The sequence below is a fragment of the Acanthochromis polyacanthus genome, chromosome 18 (assembly GCF_021347895.1).
Source record: "Acanthochromis polyacanthus isolate Apoly-LR-REF ecotype Palm Island chromosome 18, KAUST_Apoly_ChrSc, whole genome shotgun sequence".
NCBI classification, from domain to species: domain Eukaryota; kingdom Metazoa; phylum Chordata; class Actinopteri; family Pomacentridae; genus Acanthochromis; species Acanthochromis polyacanthus.
In genome coordinates, this window is record NC_067130.1 from 1206359 (window position 1) to 1230936 (window position 24578).

At 38.9% G+C, this 24578-nt stretch overlaps 1 protein-coding gene and 1 long non-coding RNA gene across 11 annotated transcripts in view; one reads left to right on the top strand and one right to left on the bottom strand.

Moving 5' to 3' along the window:
• LOC127530811 (uncharacterized) overlaps positions 1 to 24578 on the top strand; it is a 232295-nt gene that overhangs the window by 197512 nt on the left and 10205 nt on the right. The gene's annotated exons all lie outside the window — the stretch shown is intronic.
• LOC110950190 (uncharacterized) lies at positions 6733 to 15412 on the bottom strand. 9 transcript variants are annotated; one of them, XM_051938339.1, is made up of 7 exons: positions 15246 to 15412; positions 13535 to 13608; positions 13112 to 13160; positions 8890 to 9989; positions 8600 to 8755; positions 8423 to 8515; positions 6733 to 7851 (listed from the first exon to the last, which is right to left on the bottom strand). In XM_051938339.1, the coding sequence occupies exons 4-7, from the start codon at positions 9970 to 9972 to the stop codon at positions 7534 to 7536; spliced, it is 1650 nt and encodes a 549-aa protein (XP_051794299.1). In that variant the 5' UTR covers positions 9973 to 9989; positions 13112 to 13160; positions 13535 to 13608; positions 15246 to 15412; the 3' UTR covers positions 6733 to 7533. The 9 variants fall into 9 exon arrangements, 7 of the variants coding, with proteins under 7 accessions (XP_051794299.1, XP_051794298.1, XP_022048337.2 ...); XM_051938338.1 differs by lacking the exon at positions 15246 to 15412 and adding an exon at positions 14545 to 14698 and having other exon boundaries at positions 13116 to 13160; XM_022192645.2 differs by lacking the exon at positions 15246 to 15412 and adding an exon at positions 14545 to 14698.

The window sequence follows — 24578 nt, forward strand, 5'->3', positions numbered from 1 at the left end:
ATCTTAAAATAAATCAATACTGAATTTTAAATAAATCATTAAAGTTGGCGGAGCCAGGGGGCATGACTATACTTGATAGACAGTCTTGTCTCGAATGATAAGAAATAAGAGAGTCTTCAGCTCTCAGTCTGGCCCCCCCATAGACTGGTCCTGCCCCTAGTTGCTCTGCAGTCTATTTGATGACGCTTTTTACGTCACTGGCTCTAAAAAATCCCAAATGGCGACCAGGAAGTAGTAAAATCCGGGCTTCATTTTCTCGGCGTTGAAACCAACGGGTGACGTCACGGTTAGTTCACGCCTGGTTTCCATTCGTTCATATGTTTGGCTCTTCTCTGTGGTCACTTAATCCTGTTCATGATGCTCTCATTTATTCACAGACCATCAGGAATTTTAAGAAATTTCTTCCTTGGCTGCTCTTGCAAACGTTAGTCTTTTTATTATTATTCTTTCCCCCAACCAGGACATTATGTAGTCTAAAATCAGATCTATAACAGGCCTTCTTATCTGCAGCAACACAGCTGATGAAAGCTTTGACTGCAGGTAGCAGTTGCCATCACAACCACAACCAGAAGAATAAAAGTATAAATAAACACACAACCACCAGAATCTTACTCTTCCCAACGTTTTACTGTTCAGACTCATCGTTGAAACATTTTTAGACGTTTACACACAATTCTTACAAAGCATTTAGACTGTTAATGCTTCAGTAGCCTCTTGACTACTCATCAATTATTGATTCCAATTACAACATATACTCCAACTAAGACTTGATCACCAGCAGCAAAGATTATTCGTTAAATACGATCTAGACAAACAGGTGAACCAGAAATGAGAATAATGGAGGAGGAAGGGAAGGAACCAGCACAGATCCAGTCAGAGGTTCTGTAATTAATGTGATTGTGTGGCTGTAAAATTAATTAGAGCAGATTAGAAGATATTCAAAGTGCTCATTCAGGTTACAGGAATTAAAATGGATGACAATATCATAATATAGTACAATAATAGAAGTATTGCTGATTATAAAAGCAGTTATTAGGTCTAATTAAGTGTCGAGTTTTTATGATTTCTGTACGCAAACACTGCCGATCAAAAGCTTTAGAACGCAGCAGAAAGCGGTTGGTAAGACGACAGAATGAGGAAAAAGAGGCTTGTCTGGACCATGAAACACCACTGATGGACTACTGAAGACGGGAAGAAGGGATCATGGACTGATAGATCAACATCTGAAATGTGTGCTTCATCAGCAGGATTTATATACGCTGATGAGTAGGAGAAAGGACGGTTCCTCAGCGTGGAACATCAGCTGTCAAACATGGAGGAGGACGCGTCATGGTCTGGGTTTGTGTGTCTGTTAGTGTCATTTTTGGATCTTTTGGGGTCATTTTTGCATGTTTTATTGTCATTTTTCCATCTTTTAGTGTGCATTTTCTATCTTGTAGTGTCATTTTTACATCTTTCAGGGTAATTTTTCCATCTTTTAGTGTCATTTTTGCATCTTTTACTGTCATTTTTTGCACTTTTAGTATAATTTTTGCCTTTTAGTGTGCATTTTGTATCTTGTATTATCATTTGTTCTTCTTTTAGGGTCATTTTTCCATCTTTTAGTGTATATTCTGCATCTTTTCGTGTCATTTGTACATCTTTTAGGGTCATTTTTCCATCTGTTAGTTGTTCTTTTTGGGTGATTTTTGGATCTTTTAGTGTGTGACATCAGCTGTCAAACATGCAGGCAGCCTGATGGTCTGGGTTGTGCATCTTTTAGCGTGGTTTGTGAGTCTTTTGGTGTTATTTTTGCTCCTTTTAGAGTCTGTTTTGTCTTTTAGTGTCATTTGTGCATCTTTTAGTTTGGAAAATTAGCTTATTTGTTTTGCGTTTTAGCTTTACACAGCTGACAGCATCAGCATGTGGTGTCAGTTTGAATGTTGTGCATCAGACTGGCTGCTGTTACCTCTTTTTGTTCCCGTACATTCATGCACTGGTGCAGCCATGCAATCCTTTGATACACAACTTTAACCATCTAACTAGGGATGTTTGACACCCTGTTCTAGATAAATTAATTTCAAAAGAGAAAATGCATTCAGTTCTTTTCTGCAGCTCCACCTTTCCTTCGGTTCAGATTTCCTTAAAGACCAGCAGAAGAAGACTGAGCAGCTCTGAGTGTCACTGTGAGCGTTTAGTGGAGCTTTGCTGCAACAACACAACACGTGTGTTCAGTCGGCTTCCTCGGACTAAATTAAAGCTCAAAAAGAATTTTCATTTTCAGAGCGATTTCTGTAAATGACAGGAGCGGCGGCGTTTCCACTCTGAAGGCCTTCATTAGAGGCGGCTCCTCACACCAGCCGTCGCTTTGGTTCAGAGGTCAGCCGCCTGAAGCTCGCTGGTTCAGCTCCTCTGGATCTCACATGTGTGTGTCATTACACCCCAAAACACATTCCTGGCCACATGTTAGCTGGATTAGATTTAGAGCTGTGAAGTGGCCTTTTCTTTAAAAAAAAAGTTAGAAAATGTTGGTTGTGTCTTGGAAGCGGCGCCATGTGTTTATGGCTCTGCTTTTAGCTTTTAATACTCAGTTGTGTTGCTAGGAGGAGCTGGGAGGAACCAAAATAAAAAATCAACAAACAAGAACAAAGCTGTCGTTTGGACGTTTCCGTGATTTAGTGTGAGAATGCAAGAGACAGGAAAAAATTGAAATAAATCAAGACTTAAGCATGAAATCCATGCATGCATTTATCAGCTCTTTATCACCATTTATGGATTGGTTTGCACAGTCATATGGAGCTGCAATTAAGGGAACGTTTACAGTTCAGTTTGTGTGCAACGGACACAACAGCGGCTGTAAAATGCAGAATAGAGCTGCTGGCTTAATTTTGAAATGAGTGGCAGCAGATAGAACTAATCTGTTAAGGTGGAATTTCACAGTTTCTGCATCATGGGCTTGAGAAGAAATGTTAAAAAAATAAGTTAGAAAAAGCATTGTGAGGTCTGTTAAATTGCATTAATGTCACATATTGAACAGGATTCTGGTATAGAGGTGTTGCATTAGAAGAGAGAAGTGGATCTACTAGAGCTTACAGTCGCTTATACACAGTGACCCAATCTGCAAATCAGAGCACAGTCACTGCAATAATTAACACTGTAAGTCAGGGGTGTCCAACATGAGGCCCGTGGTCCAAAAGTGGTCCTCCAGAGGGTCCAATCCGGCCCTCAAAGTGTAAAAATTACAGAGAAGACATTAACTGCAGATTGTAAATCAGTAAAAGTATAAATTTAAAATCATTTCTAGACCATGACAAGTTGTTTGGATCATGAAGTAAAATACTGGATTGTTCTTTGTTCTTTTGTCATTTTGTGTCTCATTTTTGTAATATTTTGGGTTTTTTTTGTCGTTTTTGTCTCATTTTCATTATTTGTCCATTTTTGTCACTCTGTAACTTTTTTGTCTAGTTTTTTTGTTCATTTTTTATTTCAGTTTTGTAATATTTTGTCTTGTTTTTGTTGTTTCTTTACTGACTTTTGTCATTTGTCTCAAGTTTTGTCTTTTTGTTTCTCATTTTTGTAATTGCTTTCTTCATTGTTTTATAGATCGTTTGTCTCGTTTTGTGGGTTTTTTTGGTTTGTCTATTTGTCTATTTTTTGTTTGTCCGTTTTTTTGTCGCTTTGTAAGTTTTTCATTGAACTTTTGCTCTTTTTGTTTTATTTCATGTCATTTGTCTCATTTTCTGTCATTTTTTTCTCATTTTTGTCATTTTGTGCCTTATTTTTGTAATATTTTGTCATGTTTTTGTTGTTTTTTGTCTGACTTTTGCCATTGTTATCCTAAAGTAAATCCCCTGTGGTTCAGTTCCAGGTGACTAAATGTTGTGTTCCTTTGTAGACACTCTGTGATCTGGAAGTTGTAATGAGGAAATGATAAACTGAGGATGAATGCTGATGAAACTGAACTTATTTTTCTTCAGAAATTTCAGCTTGTTCCTGATGTTTTGTACAAAGATAATTCCTTAAATGTGAACATTTTTGCACTAAAACAAAGGAAAATTCTGGCCTTGTGGTTATTTATAGATTATTATGCTGTGGTTTTACTGGTTTTACTGGTTTTACTGGTCACTTCAGATCAAACTGGGCTGAATGTGGAACCTGGACTAAGATGACTTTAACACTCCTGAGGTAAATGATGACAGAGAGCAGAAAGTCTGTAAGTGTCTCAGTCTAAATGATGCAACACGCTGTTTCAGTCCTCACAGTCGTATCATTAGCCTCTAATTAGCGGTACGAGGAGTTTTCTAAACTGCTGAGTGGCAGCAGGGTCAACTGCCATAATCTTGATGCAAATTGATGTTGAGTTATGCCGTTACATTCTACTATTTCTTCAAAGGTTCCGGCGCCACAGGTGCTGGAACCCTGCTGGTTTGGTTTAAGGTTCGTCTTATTATTTTCTGCCACTACAAGTAGTTTAATTGGCCACATGGTAGACACGCAACTCTGGGTTTTCCTTCAGCTCTGGAGCTTATGAAGGCATCAAGGGTTTTAATGCTGCTGATAGGAATTACACAGAGTAAATTAATAGTAAATACTTGAATGCTTGATGTCTAGTGGAATAATGTCACTTTAACATCATTTATCCATCTGGGCTCAGACATCGTCAACAGAGGAAAGTTTAGAGGTTTGAAATTCATAAATGTTTGTCAAGATCAAAGAAAAGAAAGCAAAATTTAATGATTTGGGAATATCTATAGAGAAATGGCAGCAGTAATAAAGATTTCTACCACACACAGAAAAAAAAACATTTTCTAACAAATAGATCAGGACAAACTAAATTCTTCAATTTCAAGCCTCATTTATTACATTTTAGTGATTTTTCACAATTAAATGTCACAAAAACAGCCTAATAACAACAGTCTGACTTCAGAAATAGACTGTAAGGAGCAAAATTTCAAACAAAAGCACAGATAAGCTGCACCAGAACTAATAAAACTGAGTCAACAGAGAGAGTTTGAGATGCATATTTACAAATGAGTCTACAGAAAGCTGAATGTGAGGAAACACTAGCAGTATATAGAGCCAATAGCATCTTTAAAATAGGAATTTATGCAGATTTCTACCCCAAGACAACTGTAGTTTTCACTTCCTTTTCAGTTTCAAACCTTATTTATTATGTTTTAGTGATTTTTTTTTACAATTGAATGTTCTGAAAACATTCTAGTATTACCAGTTTGCTGTAAATTAGCTTCTCTTGCAATGATGTCAGTTTAGAAATAGGTCATAAAGAGCAAAACTGAATGGAAAAAAACAGAAATGAGCTGCTGATCTGGCACCAAAACTAATAAAACTGAGACAGCAGAGAGAGTTAGAGATGTAAACATGAAGCTAAATGTGAATAAATGGGACCACTTTAGCAAACTGATGCAGATTTCTACCACAAAATAACTTTTTTTTTAAAGGCAGACCTTGGGGCGATGAGAATGAGTTCTATGAATGAGAACAAACAGTCACTAACTAATCTCACACTCAGTAAATAAATGATGACATGTGGATCTTCCAGAGCCCACAGTCAGCTCTTCTGGCTTCATCTGCACGAGCTGTGGAACCCTCCTACGCTGTGATCTATTCTGTGAGTTCTGGGCGTTCAGAAGAGCAGCTCTGCACTAATAAGGGACTTGTGCTGACCGCTGCTCCTCATTTCTTTGCTTATCAGCAGAGGAAACGTGAGCGCTGCCAGAGCTTTTGCTGACGGAGCATTCGCTGCTGTTTTGTGTTGAGCTGCAGCGACTAATCACCACGTTTAAATCTGGAAGCTGGAAAGGACTGGGCTGGCTGTTTTCTGTGTGAATGCATAAAGTTCTGGAGATAACTCGAGTTTAAACAAATCCTTTAAAGTGTTAAAGATACCCAAATGAAAAGTCCTGACTGTAATATGTCTCAGCAGCGGTCAGACCTTTCTACACATTACTGCTGGAAGGCAAACAGGATGAAGTCTTCCAGCTCCAGGAGAAGAATTAAAAAAACATAGAACAGAATAGAAACAAAGAAAAATCTTATAATAAAAATAATACAGTGGAAACAATTAATACAATAGAAAAAATAGAACAGAATAGAAACAAAGAAAAAATAAAATAGAAAAAATATTATAATATAATAAAAATTAATACAGTGGAAACAATTAATGCAATAGAAAAGATAGAAGCAAAAAGAATAGAATTTTAAAAATCAATAGAATAAAAAAATAATAGAATAAAATAAAAAATATAGAGTGGAATTTTAAAAAATCAGAACAGAATACACTGAAAAAAATTATTCGGTCCATTTACTCAGGTTTACGTATTTCAATTACATGACAAATTTCCATCCAATTGAATTAAGTTTTTCTAATGCCAACCAGAAAATAAAATTTATGTAATAGAATCAAATAAAACTGAGATGAAAGGACTACAGAGATTTCATGTAACAACAGCTAATAGAATTTACCTAACATATTAATAAAGTCTATGTAATGCTGTCAATAAGGTTTATGCAACAGTTTTAATAAAGTTTATGTAATGTTGTTAATAAAGTTCATGTAAAACTCTTAATAAAGTTTATGTAATGCTGTTAATAAGGTTTATGTAAAACTGTTAATAATATATTTAATATATAAATAAATAAATGACAAATATTTTAAATATGCTGATGTACATATTACAGTTATTTACACTTCATCTATTTGGTCACATGTATTATATCACAGAAAGGCACACATTTTTAATTAAAACCAATTTATTGGTTTTAACAAACAGTTTAACGAAAATGGCAAAAGTTTAGTGTTAACAGTCTTGCAACACTTCTTTCTTGCAAAATCAGAGTGTAAAACATCACCCAATAAGTGACTCCTTTGCTACAATAAACTCAACAAGTTTTCTTTTTTTTTTTTTTAACTAGACTCTGGAGTTTCAAAATGTCATCACACTTAAAGCATTTTAAAATAGGTTTGTGCTAGATGTCCTAATGTTGTTACTGAATATCTAAACATCTAACATGCCAACAATGGTATTTTCAATGCAGATAAATCTTCAATAACAAACTTAATACACCTGCTGAAAACATGAGCTAAGACAAGTGACTGCAGTTTGAACAATCTATTTTGTTTACAATTTTCCCACTAATTGTTATGACTACAAATCAAACAAAACAGTCAAACATTAAGCTTGGCTGAAGTAATTTTTTTTCAACAAAGAAAACATAGTGAAAACAAAATTAACTTCAAAAAAGTCAGTGCCCTGAAAATATACTGAGAGGTGCTTCACAAGAAAGTAATGTCATTATCCACACAAGAGAATTTGTGTTGCACACTTAACACAAAAAGCATAGGCATCAAAAATGCACCCTTTGGTATGTTGAGTCAAACAATGTCCAATGGAAAACCAGGTATACTTTTAAGCGCAGCAATAACAATGTGATAGTGTCCAAGATTTTTTGTTCATCAGAAGAAGTCCAAGATTCAAAGTATAGAACGAAGAGTCAAAAAGAGTCCACTGGTGAGGCATGACTGCACCATATAGATCACTGCAACATCTTGATTTTCAATGACTGAACTTTTGGTGAAAGCCTCTTACCATCTAGGTTCATCAGTATCTTCTGGAACACCTCAAATGTGCACTTCCACGCTTGTGGGTAACTCAAATTGAGTGCATAGATCAATCCAAACAGCATGGCACATCCACAAGTGATACTTGGTAATCCAGCAAGGACCTCTACCCCTTCGATCAGTACTCCCACATCCTCAGGATCTTCTTTGGGCTCTGCATTTTCTTTTCTGACCACATAGACCCCCATGGTGGTCAGAGGAAAGTCCCTCTCCATATCATCTATGTCGACACTCTAAGGGAGACCAGCACAGATAAAAAAAAAAAACAAGTTAAACAGTGTTTTGTAATTTTAAAAGTCAAGATGCCTCCAAGGAAACTTACTTAGATTGACTTCAAAAGACTTTAGGATCATATATTCTTGACGTGTTTTCAGTCACGTATAGTTATCTTAATATAGAAGAATACTGCATTACTTTGGAGAAAAAAATCTTCTGAATTAATTAGATAATTATCTCAGAATTTATCTGAATCCCTCTTTTTGACCACTCATTTGCTCACTACACAGCCGGTACTTCATTGTCCCTCGCCCACCCGGCAAAGAACAAGGGCTCAGAGCAGAAGCATCTGCATCCCATGAACAGAGCAAGAAGACACTGCTGGATCCACGCATAACGTCTGTGCGATATCAGTAACTAACTCCATCATAGCACTACATCATTCAATCAGAAGAAATGGGCTGAATTTTTTTTTTCAGTTATTTTCTCAGTATTTCCAAGATAATTACCACATTAATTTCAAAAGACAGCAGATATTTTTTCCCGAATTAATAAATTATGTTTCTGTATGTTAACAAATCTACTCACAGAGTATTCCTTGATGAGTGGCTTGGTGTCCTCATTCAGATAGACACTCAGGCATTTTAGGACGCACTCTCTCTTGATGTGTATGGCATCTGTCTGCAGTGAAAAATAGATTTAGTTTAAGTATTGAGTATAAGTGACACTTTTATCCTGACAATGAAAAACTTCCAGAGTACACACCTTAGTTTTCAATGACATTATTTGACGGATCTTCTTTCCTGCAACTCCCCCCTTGTTGCGGAATACCTTCATCAGGTTGTCTGTGTACTTGTCCAACTGAGAGATGAACCGTGATTCAAGAGGCATTACATTTATCCGCATGAACTCTGCGTTAACCTAATGGATAAAATGAAAAGACAAATCATACTGTTGAACAACCTGCCATAGCAAACAGGACACCACAGGTTTGTGGAAAATGTAAGTGCAATAGTTGATAGCAACATGCTTTTGGTTCTATTCATTGTACTTACTTCTTCAGCCTCAAAAAGAGCTGGCCATCTGTTTTGGATTTCAGCAACCATTGGCATGTTTTCAACCACTTCTTGTCTTCTGTATGAGAAGGTAAGTTGCATTTTCTCTCTGATCACTGCTCCGTTGTTCTTTTTCTTCACCTCAGTCAAAAGAGCAACCCGTTGCTTCTCCAGACTGTCTCTGGTTTCTCCTTTTGGGTAACAAGGAAGAAAGTTCACCTCTGCCTTCTTAGGCTTCTTTATGTTGGCAGCAGGTTTCCCCTGACCCTGACGCTTGTTTTTCAGGGAGTTAACTGTGACTTCTGGATGTCCATGTCTCCCAAGAATAGAACGCAAGTTAGCCATCTTCACCTTCAGGTATTGCTTCCATCCATCATAGCCAGTTTCAGATCCCCTCTCACGCAAACAGGGGTGAGTCTTTGTGAGGGCCTTAGCGGCTTCTTCGAGCTGACCATCCTTGGGGTAAGCGGTGTACTTCATAATTTCTTCAGACATACCCTCGAGAACATCAGATCTCAATTTCGGAGGTGGTGAGAGCAAAGTTCCATCTTTTTTGAAGTCTGCATTTGCCCTCTCAAGTTGGAGCTCTGCAGCACATGTAAAGTGAGGTACCACAAAGACTTCGGGCCAAGAACGTGACCTCGTCTCAGGAGACGACATAGGCTCAGGAGAAGAAAACAGTATTGTACTGTTGCTGTCACATGAATCAAATGACACAGCATCGTCTTCATCTAGGGAGGAGGCTGAAGTGGGTACCATGCCAGCCTGGGTCAGAGGAGTAGTAAAGCTTGAAGTAGTCACTGGTGGCCTTAACTCATTGCTAGAGGTTGTGGCCTCACTGGAAAAGAATATAACTTTCAGAGTACTTCGGTCTTGAATTTCACAAGTCGCTGAGAGGTTCATGTATTCATTTCCAAAGTCTTTGTCCTGGTACTGAAGCCTGAATGGCTTGACAAGTCCAAAAGAACTCTTTATTTTGAGACAAAGTTCATCAACAGACTCTGGAATTCCAGTCTCAAGGATTAGTTTTCTCGAATCATGGTCCCCACCAATGAGGATTCTCAGGAAAACCTGACCAGCCATCTTTTGATAGATTCACTCTGGAGAGGAGAAAGACAAAAAGCAAACAGAATATTTTATCATGTTGTAAATAGTTCAATGATATCATTTTTGACAGCCAGGTCATTTCATGCCAACTCATTCAGAATTCAGAACTTGAATGTATGTTGCAGATTATCCTTGCAGTTTCTTGAATGATCAGTACATATTTCAACCCAATCCAAAGAAAAAATGCAACTGGTATCACATCCAAATAGTTAAAAAAGTTGTGAAATTTAGCTTTGAGAGCCAAACTTAAAAAACATAATATAACTTCAATAATATTTGGAATAGAGCTATAAAATCTTGCAAGGTACTGTGAACTTGGAAGAATTTTTTAATGAAATCAATGACATGAACTGGATGTTTCGAAATGAAATGGCATTTGCAAGGGCAGATAAGATCTCATGGCAATTTTATACCATGTCCATCTCGATAAAATGTAAGGATAAAAGGTTAAATGATCAAACCTGTGATGATTATGTGTCGTTTTAAAGTCACCATTCGCATGCCTGCAACCATGTAATCAGCGAGTGGATAAGTGTCAGTCAACTGCTCGAGTGAAACCAGGGCAACCTCTCTACTAGGGGATGTGGTCAGCTCAAATGCTCTAAAATGCTCCCTGTACCAGGCGCACAGCACTTTGACAATAAAGCTCAACTTGTCCTGGATGATGCACATTTGAGTAACTTCTGCAAATTCAGGGAGTCCTCCAGCAGACCCATATGCTATTAGCATTCCATTTCTGTAATTGATACCTCGGAATGTTACACTTTTTGAAAGATGAACTTCAGTTATGTCCGGGTTATTCTGCCTGAGGGTTGATGCCACCTGCTGATTTAGAATATCCACAGGGACAGTGGACACGTGTGTTACTTCAAATGTGTATTTCTTGAGACTGGGAGAACGGATATGATAAGCTATCATTTGCTGATGTTTGGATGCCAGCGAAAGTGCTATGTTCTTAAAACAACTAGTGTGCCGCGCAACTTGTTTGAAAAAACTATGTTTGGCCTCAAATCTCATAGTCCATAGTGACACTAAAGGACCGAAACACTTAATCATTTGAGGATAATGTTCCAAAAAGTGATGTTTTGGCAAGAGTTTTACATCAGGGGACAGTTCTAGCAATCTATCTCTATGCTCAGAAATTTTGCAACTTAGATATGCAATGGTTTCACTACTTTGAACAGGGGCTACAGCCAGTTCAACAATGTCCTTTAAGTCTAAAATAACTTGCCAAGCTGACTCACCATCTGGTATTACTTCTCCAATGATAAGGGGCAGCAATCTCAGCAAGGCCCAATTCTCGTGCGCATTGCCACCAATAGTCTTTTTAGATGCATAGGTTCGGGGTATAGCATGAGGTCGGTTGGTTTTATCACTCCATTTGTAAGGAAATTTTTGTATCAACGTGTTTAGATTATCAAGGCTAAAATACTTCTTTGAGATCAACAGCTGTAAGCAAAGGGCAAGCTCATAGGGGACAATGCCTTCAAATAAATCATGCACAATATCAGGAGGATAGCCTCGGGTAACGTGAAAATGAGTAAGCTGCTCAGTTAGAATACAAGCTCTTTTTACTCCAAAGCAATGTGTTCCATTCTCTTGTGCAGACTTAACATGAGCATCATGTTGCTTTTTATTTCGAAGTTCAAAGACACCGGACAAAACGTCTTTAGAATTTATTTCCGACTTCTCGGCTGTACAAAATCTGCAGATATATTGTCCCGAGAAACTTTCGACAAAGCCCGCTATCCCGTGAGCTCCGAGATTGTCTGCAATGACACACTGGACTGTTCCTTTAATAAACTTTCCAAGCTTTGAAATGAATACACCTTGGTGTTCTAAAGTAGTGAGATCTTGCAAAAGAGGTTCTAGAACTTCAGCATATCCGTATGTCTTTAAGTCATTAGTCTTACACAGAGTTGCCAAATAGATAGAGGTGAGAGTGGAATGAGAACCTGGTGGCAAATTACCTAACGTCCAATAAACACCACACAACTTGTGTCTCTTCCGTGATGTGCCAAGAGGGTTGCAAATTTCAAAATCATCAATGTAGAAATTTAATATTTTCCAGTCCTCACCAGAAAAGAAGAAATTTTCCTTAAAGAATAGACCGTCCCTTATAGACCTGTAAAGCTGCTTTTCAGACTCAACAGCAGTATTTTCATAAGGTCTGTGAAAGTCAGAAATGTCTTTTAATACTTCAGTATTTCCAAGTACCTGTTGCAAAGACTGTAGTAAGGGAATGTACTGAAAAGTATGATTTGTCTTGGTATTAAGAATGAATTCCACTGGCTCAACAACACAAAATTGTTCTTTGTAGAACTGTTTGCGCTTAAAGCCAGTAGCAAGGGGACCTCCTCTGCCTATAGCTTTCCCCAGTGGGTGAGCTTGGCAAACTGCAGCCGCAAGTTCTTTAATGACTGAGCTGTTTATTTGAATGTTGTGTTTTTTTAAGATATCAGAAATAATGTCAAACGTGACAGGAATAGATGCAGAGCTTAATACAAAGTGTATCTCATCCAGCAATTCATCAACAGCTGTGGTGGAAACATGATGAATATTTTCCAGCTTCAGCAGTACAGATGCAACTTTTTGTTCTATCACTTTAGGAAGGTCTTCTACTTTGTCAGTGTCACTGTCTAAATTGAACAGAGTGGTACATTGCACATCTATATCTGTTGAGGGGTAATCATCAGCAGAGTCAACCAATTGTTGATGCTGAAAAGTGGTAGTAACCACACCAGCTTTGAAGTCATTTAAAGTATGAGGCTTATGTTTCCTATTTTTGTGGGAATTAAAAGTACTGTAGATGTTAGTTTGAAACTCACACTTATCGAAAACACAAGTAATGGTTTCATGCCGCCTCAGATGATCATTTATATGAATAAAGTAATCTCGCTCCGATGAAATATCCTTGCAAGCACAAATCTGACAAGAGAATGTGGCCAATTTTGATGGTTGTTGAGTTGTTTGTGTGGAATGGCTTCGATAAACATGAATTAAAAGTTTTTTCCACAAAGTGAAAGTGCATGGGCAATCAAGATACACACATGGATATCTGAAATTGCGTCCATAATGGCTGTGTTTTAGCTTAAAATGTTTTAGTAACTCATACCTACTAGAAAGTAGTTTGTCACACACTTTACACTGCCACATCCAAAGACCTGCAGGTAAAACAGGAAGGAGAAAATCGTCACTTTTACCAATTAATAAATAATAAAATAAACACACAAGTAGCTATTTTCCACAAGTTCCTGGCCACATAGTTGATCATGGATTTGTTTCCTACCAACCACATTCATAGAAATATGATTATAATTTAGCATATAACATATGTGTCCTGCTGTTCACACATGCCAGGAGTGTTCCAAAAAAAATGCACGTCTGGCCCTGAAATCAAACTTAAATACAATAACTTTTAAAATAACTAACAGATGTGTTAAAGGGAATACTGCAATGCTACAGAGATATTGAGCCCTCTCCCAATTATCATAAAAGTAAATATAAAGTAAAGATATAAATAAAAAGTAATACTTACTACCATAAGGAGGTTGCCCTGAACACAGCGTTGCCACAGCAAGACAAATATAGAAGTTCAGGGAGGTTGGCTATCTACAAGAGAAATTGAATGTTAATGGTTAGCAAGCAATTTATGGATCTAGAACATACAAACAAATCTAATAAAACGGGACTGTAGTTTCACTCCATTGAGATTATATATAGCATTTGTGTGCATCAATATTCTCAGCAAATCAGTGGTTCTCAGCGATTCTCCCATTGGTTCACACAAGGATGAAGAGGGGTGTGACCTACTGTGAACTAGTCAATACAGGCAAATAAGATACACACGTTACTCATCTTTCACTGAACGTGCTGATTGCCTAACCTTTACATGAGTACTTTTGGCCCATACATTTATGAAAAACTATTTCCTTAAAATCAAAAACGGGTCTTTTTTGGCATGCAGCACACACATAATGGCACAGAGGAGGGAAGACGAGATCACAAACGATGTTATTTGATTAATAAAATTAGGTAGGAACATTGCTTAAAACTTCATTTTTTAGTATTAGTGACAATTACAATTTTGATCCATATAATAGTTTCGCCGTTTTTGTTCCTTTTTCCTACAAGAAAAGATCTTGTTCACATCAATTAAGATGTGCTAAATATGTACACAGATGCCACCTGAGCAGAGACATGACCCGACAGCTGAATGCAGAGAAAGGAAAGAGCATAATGCTGCGTCATAACGTCAAAAGCCAGTCATTTAGAAAAAATGTGAGAAGCCAGTGTACCCTGGATAGACTGTAAGTTTTGGATAGTTGCTGTCGTTCAAAAAAAGTACCTTGTTTCCCACCTGCAAAGTCTGTTGGACTGAATGTTGGCAGTTACCTCTAAGGAGCCGCGCTAGGCTAAGCGGGCTAGCACAAGTCGAGGCTGCCCAACCAGAATATTTCCATGTAAACGCGAAGCACAAAACTTTAATTCCGAATGAATTAATTCCGAATTTAAAAAAAACTCCATGTAACCATACCCAGTGCTCACCTGCAGCCACCGTTGTTATAGACAACGTTCAATGAACGTTCGGCGGAGATTCGAATAAGCACGTCGTACGTGACCTTTCTGACCGAACAACTTCCCCGGGCACAACTTCAAAATAAAAGTATGAAGTGAAAAGAAGGTATTTTCAAAAGGATTTTCTCCCGCCTGAGCTCTTGCTTTGAAAAGTACACCGGAATCGCCGCAATTCATTATTTTCATGTTTGCTCAATAATATTAATATAAATTCAATACAGCGCTATTTTTCGATGTATCTAGGCTGAAATCTGCGCAGCCTGCGGAAACCTCCTGCAAGCCACTAATTATCTACATTTTCGAGCTTTAGACGGACATGAGTGAAGCCACTAACTGTTCTGCGTCATATCACAGACAGGGCGCCCATCTCTGAGGATTATTAATATTATGCAGCAGGCACTTACCGTTCTGCATTGTCATTAATGATGAATGACAAATTAAAGAAACTCGCTTTAGCTGTACAACGAACCGTAAATCGTGTCTTGCTACACAGAAACTAGTTTACTTAAGCTAGTCCAGGTTCAGTAAACATGGAAATAGAAACGGCGGTCAGTTAAAGTTACAACGCAGCTAAGATGAACACTGAAAGTTAATCTTACTTAAAATATCATTATTCATTGTTGAACACTTATGAAAAATACACAGACTGACGTGAAAAAGAAAATTCTTACCAAACTCCAGACATGTGGTGGACCAATTCACTGCCTCAGTGCCTTGTGGTGAAAAGTTTCGCGCTCAACTTCTTCTTCTTTGGTTTTACTTGCATACAACGCAGTAGGTGAATGCTGCCACCTACTGTCCGAACCTTTATGAAACCCAATGTCATTGGTTTTATGTGATTTAATCAAATTCATCTCAGAAAAGAAAGACTCATGTTGATTTTATTCATTTTTATTAATAAAGATTGTAAATATCTGTAATTACGTAAAAATCAGTAAATATGATCATCTAATGCCTATGACAGCACAAAATCATTTTTTTCAGTGTAGAAACAAAGAAAAATTAAATTAGAAAAATTATTATAATATAATAAAAAATAATACAATAGAAAAAATAGAAGCTAGAAAAGAATAGAATTTTTAAAAAATGAATAGAATAGAAAAAAATAATAGAATAAAATAAAAAATATGGAGTGGAATTTAAAAAAATTAGAACAGAACAGATTTAGGAATAAAATAAAACAGGAATTTTGAATACAATAGAAAAAATGTAATAGAAAAATGTTTCTTTTCATTTTAAAGATTGTACACTCAGTTTACATAAACATGTTAAAACTGTTTTCAGATATTTAATTTTGCTTTACTGGTTGTAAATCATTTCACTCCAGATAATTTTTTATTATTTTAAATTTGAAGCCTCTTCATTAAACATGAGTCATTTTATTTATCAAGCCAATATATATGTCCCAAATTCTAACTAATCAAGTACAAATGGCCTTTACATTCAGGTAAAATTAGAGACAGAAAAGCAGCTCTTTTTCTCCTCCTGGTTCCAGAGCTTCATCTTAAGACAACAGGAAATATCAGCTTTCATTCCAGAATCTCTGTTTGAATTTTATCTCTTTTTTTTATACCTTTTCTCCCTTAAACGCTTATGCCTTCAGATTATCAGCTGTTCTTCTAACGTTCCTCAACTTATCGTTCTAATTTAGCTGTTTTATTATTATTTTGTGTTGTGTTTTCCCTCCTGTCTGCCTCACAGAGCAAACACGTCCCCAAACCAGACGAAGCTGAAAACGGAACACAACATTAGTCCGGGTGCCAACAGGGAGAGAATGAGGGAAACGGAGGAAAAAAAAGAAAAAGGACTCATCCAATTTTGGTTTTCTGGCTGCTGCAGCCAAAACTCTCATTTACTGTATAAACTGGAGGCTGCCAAGAGCTGGTGTCCAAATCAAATAGAAGCTCTGCAGACGCTGAAAAGGCTTCAAACGCTGGACGCTCAGGCCAATTCACATTCAGTCTAAAATGGGCACAGATGGGGAGGCTTTGGGTTTTTCTTTGCGTGCTTTGACTTCTCTCGTTATAAATATGCCTTGAATGGTTTAGAGAGGGTTTGCATTTGAAAAGGACACGCGGTGATGAGAACGTTCTCCTGCATGTTCTCATGGAGTCACGATGATGATGACGATGATGTGGGAACCAGTTGAAGCAGAGACTGTTGTGTTTGTGAAAGCGAGACATAAAGTGTGGACTCCTCATACACCCAACTTTAACGTACAGGAGAAGGACTGTGGAGCTGCTAATCCATCTCATGACTGAAGTCTTTGCAAATACTGATCAAAATCACCAGGGAAAATGCTGTAACTGACACAGAATGTGCTGTCTGCCATCCAGAACCGGTTTAAACGGCATTATGTTGTCAAAATCGTGTTTGCAAACTGTTGAGATTAATGTGATTTTGACAAATTGCTGTTTTTTATGTCCTCTGACTGGAACCACGGCACACTTTTATGTTTTCTGTTCGAGACTAGAAAGAGAAAAAAGGAAAAAAGTTTTATATTAGCCCTAGTTGATACTTTAAAGCATGTATTTTCAGGTTGTTTCCATCCAGTGCTGTTGTTTTACCATTAAGTCTCTTTTTTTGTTCAGTTAGAACGTGCGTACAGTCATAAACTGTATTATATGAACAGCTGATTATCTGTTGACTACATTTACAGAAACATGCACATTCGTCCATGTTTTCCAGTTCAAATATATCTTATTTAAATGTGATTTAGTGCATGTAGACCAGAGGTGTCCAACATGAGGCCCGTGGTCCAAAAGTGGTCCTCCAGAGGGTCCAACATGAGGCCTGTGGTCCTAAAGTGGTCCTCCAGAGGGTCCAACATGAGGCCAGTGGACCAAAAGCGGTCCTCCAGAGGGTCCAACATGAGGCCCGTGGTCCAAAAGTGGTCCTCCAGAGGGTCCAACATGAGGCCCGTGGTTCAAAAGCGGTCCTCCAGAGGGTCCAACATGAGGCCTGTGGTCCTAAAGTGGTCCTCCAGAGGGTCCAACATGAGGCCAGTGGACCAAAAGCGGTCCTCCAGAGGGTCCAACATGAGGCCAGTGGTCCTAAAGTGGTCCTCCAGAGGGTCCAACATGAGGCCCGTGGTCCAAAAGTGGTCCTCCAGAGGGTCCAACATGAGGCCTGTGGTCCTAAAGTGGTCCTCCAGAGGTGTCCAACATGAGGCCCGTGGTCCAAAAGTGGTCCTCCAGAGGGTCCAACATGAGGCCCGTGGTCCAAAAGTGGTCCTCCAGAGGGTCCAACATGAGGCCCGTGGTCCAAAAGTGGTCCTCCAGAGGGTCCAACATGAGGCCCGTGGTCCAAAAGTGGTCCTCCAGAGGGTCCAACATGAGGCCCGTGGTCCAAAAGTGGTCCTCCAGAGGGTCCAACATGAGGCCTGTGGTCCTAAAGTGGTCCTCCAGAGGGTCCAACATGAGGCCTGTGGTCCTAAAGTGGTCCTCCAGAGGTGTCCAACATGAGGCCTGTGGTCCTAAAGTGGTCCTCCAGAGGGTCCAACATGAGGCCTGTGGTCCTAAAGTGGTCCTCCAGAGGGTCCAACATGAGGCCTGTGGTCCTAAAGTGGTCCTCCAGAGGTGTCCAACATGAGGCCCGTGGTCCAAAAGTGGTCCTCCAGAGGGTCCAACATGAGGCCTGTGGTCCTAAAGTGGTCCTCCAGAGGGTCCAACATGAGGCCTGTGGTCCTAAAGTGGTCCTCCAGAGGGTCCAACATGAGGCCAGTGGACCAAAAGTGGTCCTCCAGAGGGTCCAACATGAGGCCTGTGGTCCTAAAGTGGTCCTCCAGAGGGTCCAACATGAGGCCAGTGGTCCAAAAGCGGTCCTCCAGAGGGTCCAACATGAGGCCCGTGGTCCAAAAGTGGTCCTCCAGAGGGTCCAACATGAGGCCAGTGGACCAAAAGTGGTCCTCCAGAGGGTCCAATCCGGTCCTCAAAGTGTAAAAATTACAGAGAAGACATTAACTACAGATTGTAAATTAGTAAAACTATAAATTTAAAATCATTTTTAGACCATGACACGTTGTTTGGATCATAAAGTGAAATACTGGATTGTTCTTTGTTTGATTGTTGTTTTCTGTCTCATTTTCATAATATTTTGTGGTGTTTTTGTTGTTTTTTGTCTTTTAGTCTGTAGGGCTGCACCTAACGATACGTCATCAAAAGCGGAAGTGAGCGCGCAATGCAACAGAAATTCCCTTCCAACCGGAGCGCGGAACACAGACGGACATCGGTGCTGCATCGTGCATGTATTATGTATGCACGCTGCAGCACCGATGTCTGCGTTCTATCGTAAACATGGATGTCAGCGTTTACTATACAGCTGTATCTAAACGCGGACGTCCGCGCTGCAGCGTGCATACATAATAACTGCACGATGCAGCGCCGACGTTTGTCCGTGTTCCACGCTCCGGTTGGAAGGGAATTTCTGTTGCATTGCGCGCTCACTTCCGCTTTTGATGACGTGTCGTGCTCAGACGACTCGTCGACGCGTCGTTAGGTGCAGCCCTATTAGTCTGACTTGTCGTTTTCATCATAAAGTAAATCCTCTGTGGTTCAGCTCCAGGTGACTAAATGTTGTGTTCCTTTGTAGACACTCTGTGATCTGGAAGTTGTAATGTGGAAATGATAAACTGAGGATGAATGCTGATGAAACTGAACTTATTTTTCTTCATAAATTTCAGGTTGTTCACGATGTTTTTCTAAAAGTATAATTCCTTAAATGTGAATATTTTCAGAACACACATTTTTGCACTAAAACAAAGGAGCCGTTAGGAGTTGTGGTTGTTTATAGATTATTGTGGTTTTACTGCTCTCTGGAGATCAAACTGGGCTGAATTTGAAGCCTGGACTCAGATGAGTTTGACTCTCCTGATGTACTGAATTATTTTCAGACTTTTTTCATGTCTTTTAGAACATACTGTCTTATTACACTCCTATGATTAAAATTCAAACACAACTGTCTGTGTTCAAGGCCTGACTTTGTAAAGAAAACAGCAGATGTTGTAATAATTATTTTCTGCATCAGTGAGCATACACATTCCTGACCTGTGTGGAGACAGGCTTACAGAGGTTGTTTCATGTTGGATTAGATTGCGGTTCAGGTGCATAAATCTGAGCAGACGGTGGATGTGGATTCTCTGTGATGCAGACAAATATGGAGTCTGCCTCAGTTGTGATTTCAGCATTAATGCAAAACCAGAAATGTGCATGATCCACATATATAGTGACCTTGGGGGATGTAAGGGAAGCGTTCTAATCAGAAATCTACATGAGCAATCCATGCATGCCGGTCCATCTGCTGGCCGTGATGTTATATCTGCATGTCAGCACACACATGCACGTATGTTCCCAGATACATCAGAAGGTTCTCCTCAGACGGAGAGGCTTTGTGCTCTTTGTATTCGTTCTTCATGTTGTGACACCGGACTGTTTGTTCTGTTTCCTCCGTTATTTATGACACATAAGATCCAGTTCTCGAGTCACAGCATCCTGTGTCTTTATGTGACACCAGTGAAGAGGAATATTTATGCTTCCTGTCTGCTTTTTTCATTTTTCAGAAACCAGGAGATCAAATGGAAAGATTAGAAAGATAAAAAGTAGAGCTACTTTACAAAAAGGTGCTGACAGTGTGACTGATGTTTATGAAACATTTCTGTCTGTGTGGTTTTCAGACACATTCACACACATCCTCAACATGTTACATGTTAATGTGCAGAAATTCATTTTTCTTCTGACTTTATTTTCCACTGAATTTATCAAAGTTTATTTCTAACAAGAGAAACATTACTGTCGCTTAAAAGAGAGACCGCAGTAAAATCCAAGTAAAAATAAACAGCAATAAAGCAACACTAAAATATGAAAATTAGTACATAAAGATGGAAATAAAATGCCGGCTTTTGGGTTTGGTTTGAATAGATCCAGGACCAAGTAGAAATAACCGTAAAGATTCATCTGTGTCACATTTTTATTCCATAACAACCTAAACCTAAATGTACCGTCTCAATTGGTACATAAAACCTTCGATGTAAAGAACATATAGAGCCATAAAACTGCCCAGGAGAAAGTGACATAATGAGTCTTTTATTCGTATTATCTTCACAAAGTGTCCCAATCTGCATTTCAGAGTAAACTTCCATCAAACATTCACAGGTTACGGTATAAATCCAACAGACTGCAGCAGTAACAGGACGAAGCTGGCACCACAGCGTACTCTGGATGAAATATGACTTCACATTATTGAGGTTAATCTAATGTCTACACAAAGCAAAGTAAGCAGAGGAATCATGAAAATTGAAAAATGCAGAGAAGATTCTGGCCCGTCTTTGAGCCAAGTGACCCTGAATGAGCGCAGGTCTTCTATCAGACGGCGCCTCGCTGTTCTCCACTCACTGGATTGTCTGGCTTACCCATAATAGATCCAACGCTAAATTTCATTTTAATTCCATCTCTTTTCAGTCAGGGCGGCCCCACCACATAAAATGTCTCTTTTTTTAATAGAAATCTGCAGCGGTCCAGTTGAACCAGCCATTACTGCTAAAAATAAAGGATAAAACAGAGCATCCACACTGAGGTGTTCATTCTAAAACCTCTGTGAGGACGGTTTAAGTGATCATCATTAACAGCAGCCTCCATAAAGAATAAGCTGTCTGCTGAAGTGTTGGGTTTCTAAAGGTATCAATGGGAGGATTAAACACAGAGAGAATGAAGCATGCACTGAAATGGCTTTTAGAGGATTAGAGGAATAATAGAATAAAGTATTTAAAATAAGAAAAAAGTTTCAAACAAAACAAAATGACAAACAGAAGAATCAAAGTTGTCTTCCAGAAGCAAATGACCGATCAATCAGGAACCTTCAGTGGAACACAAAGGCCCAAACTTGTTCACTGGTACTGCTCTGTCCTCTCCATAGAAGCTAGCCGATGCTCATCCATCAGACAGGTTGGTGGTTTGGTCAGGTTGCTTTAGGAACATTAGCTGTAAACCAAACAGAAACATAAAATAAAACACTTCCATCCATACCAGTTTGTTTGAGGTGGAACATGCCCAGTTTAGATTCCCAGAGCTGCAAAATGAAGCCAATTCTGAAGTGCCAAAAAGCTGCAGTTCCATTAATGACCACTTGAAGCTGGCATCAGAAAGCAGCCGGTCCCAAAGACCCTCCATGGTAAAACCTTCCAGCTAACATTAACTCGTTCACAGCCTGATGCAAACAACAGTGTTGGGCTCTGTTGCTAAATCCTCTCTTAATGTCAGCTGATAGGAGGTAGAATGGATTCCTGGGTTGTCATTTCAGAGTTTGCTTATGTATTTACATGTGTGTATTCTTTATAGTTTTTAAAACCCAGATAAGATGTCTTTAAAAGGTTTCCATGGATAAAGAGTGGAGTGGTGTTGCACTTCTGGATATTGCACATTGCTAAACGTGTACAAAAGCATGATTTAGCTTTTAATTAAATGGTTTTATGTAAACATTTGTAGTTTCAGTAAATAAATACAGTGATTAGCTAGCAGGTCCAAAGGTGGTGATATTCCCTGATGTTCTAAATGTATGAGTGAGTAAATTAACAGTGACTCAGGTCCAGACAGTCAGTGTTTGGTAGAGTTCAGTAAAAGCTGCGTTTCAGCCCGTTTGTTCATGATTTAAATGGACCTGAAGCATTAACTGGAGGACACTGGGCCGAACATCCATCCATCCATCCATCCATCCATCCATCCATCCATCCATCCATCCTCTATACACCGCTTTATCCTCACTAGGGTCATGGGGGGTGCTGGAGTCTATCCCAGCTGACTCGGGTGAAGGCAGGGGACACCCTGGACAGGTCACCAGTCTGTCACAGGGCCACTGGGCCGAACAAATTCTTCAATTCTACTTTTATCCAAAGTGACAGACATCTGAGAGTAGATGCAACACAAACAAAGATCCAGTCAGGATGAAACAACCTGGATAAAGATGGTGTCTGGGATGGAACTGGTCCTTCAGAATGTTTGGGTCTGAATAGAACCCATTCATTTAAACTGCATCAGAGCTTAAAGTTGTACTTAATGAAGCGTCTGGACAGCCAGTGGTCCAGAGATGTCTGCATGGTCCACTGAGCTCCACTTATTGATCATTATTGAAGATGGTGACAGCTGGAGCCACCACGCTGAACTTTAAAGCACTCTCGAGGAAACCTTTTAGTTACATCCATTTCTGTAGAGTATCTGGGTGTTCAGACCTCTGAGGACCTGTTCTGGAGGCTGAACACCTCCACAGTAGAAGCTGTGAGGTGCTTATGAGCTTTTATGGTCTACTACTGAGAGTAACTCACCCACTGTATTGGAAACAGGAGGTCAGAGCCTTGCTGTGCATCTTTGGCGTTCAGCTCGCTGCTATCACAGACCTCCAGCTGAAACACTGATGACTCTCACCCTAACCACTGACTCTCTGACCTCCTCCCATCTGGGCAGATGTACAGGTAATCACACAGCCTTTTTTCCTCCTGCACAGCTGTTCTCCTGCTGAACTCAGGCCTTGGACTTCTATAACTGTGGAGTCGTGGCCTCCAGCTGGGATGGATCCTCCGTCAGACAGCAGCAGTCATAGCAGGAAGCAGTGATCTGATGGAAGTATGTTGTAGTATCTGTCAAAAAACTGCCAGAAGTGCCACAATGTAGATTTATGGGACACATATGGGTATGTCGACCACATTACAGCTGGGACTCTAACGGATTAATTCTGATTAATTAATTACAGGAAAAATAACGGCTTAAAAGAAGCAACATATTTAATTGAACCTTTCTCAGTTCCATAATTTCTGGCCCACCGCTGACCACAGACTGTCTGTTTGAAGACATTAAAAGTGTTTGAGTTTACAGAAAGTCTTAAAGTGTTGAATCTAATCACTGTAATGTTACTGAGTCTGCAGTAATCTGTGAATGTAGCAGACAGATTAAAAAATGCAGATAAATAGAAATGAAACAGACATTTAGTTGTTTCTCCTGTTATCTGTGAAGCTTTCTAGTATTAGTATGCAGTCACTTCACACACTTAGGACACTTTACACACTGTGACACTTTCTATTTCTATTTTTTTTCAATTTCTATTTTACTACTAACCTCTGTGTAATTGTGTGTATTCCACTAATGTTACTCAACATAGTTTCCTCTGGGATGAATAAAATTTATCTTATCTTCAAGCCTGACCTATCAAAAAATAGCTGCAAAGTTCTATTTTTTGGAACTGAGATGTTTATTAACCTTATCAACAAAATCTAAATAAATAAATTGAAACAAAGATTTATATTATGTATGTTTTTTGTATTACATGTGATATATTGGGCAGTTTTGGCAACTTTTTGCTCACAACAAAGTTGATTTTAGGAACAGAAACTCGTTTTGTCCATTATTTATTTAAGTATTTATCATGTTGATGAGATAGTAGTCTCAGAAACTCGTATCAGATTTGATATAAATGCTAATATAGGATTAAAGCTCACGTAAAAGTCTCTTCATCGATTCAGTCGTCAACCTAAATCAAATATTGCTGTTTGACAAAATGCTGTTAATTGCAATTATTTAATGACAAAGCCTCTAATTAATTAGATTATTTTTTAATCATGTTCCACCACCAGACCATACATAATATTATTGTGGCATAATGTGGATTTATGTGAGCGGTTTTAGACTCACAGGAAGAGAAAAACCAACGTGTTCACATTTCTGTCTTGGCCCTGCTGTGAAGGTGAAAGTAAACCAGGAAGGGTTGAGAGTCCCACAGGAGGGAGGGCAAATGATGTAGAACCACGTCCTAAAAACCTCCACAGAACGTTTCAGCGTTTTCCTGTTAGCCTCCAAAATATTAAGAGCACGTTTAAACATGAAGTAAATTCATGCTCCTGGTGGAACTGTGCTTCATTATGTAGCTACCCGGTAAGAATAAAAAAGGACAGAGAGAAAAATCACTTTAATCATCAACTGTCACCGTGGACTCGCTGGAGTAATTGGCATTTTTTAAAAACAGAC

What these genes read in the sequence shown, in the direction of transcription:
- LOC110950190 (XM_051938341.1), bottom strand. Translation starts at nt 9,972, where the DNA reads ATGGCTGGTCAGGTTTTCCTGAGAATCCTCATTGGTGGGGACCATGAT. An exon ending in TAATGTCATTGAAAACTAAG is followed by an intron (nt 8,516 to 8,599) that starts GTGTGTACTCTG and finishes TTTTCACTGCAG; the next exon opens with ACAGATGCCATACACATCAA. An exon ending in CACTCATCAAGGAATACTCT is followed by an intron (nt 7,852 to 8,422) that starts GTGAGTAGATTT and finishes GGTCTCCCTTAG; the next exon opens with AGTGTCGACATAGATGATAT.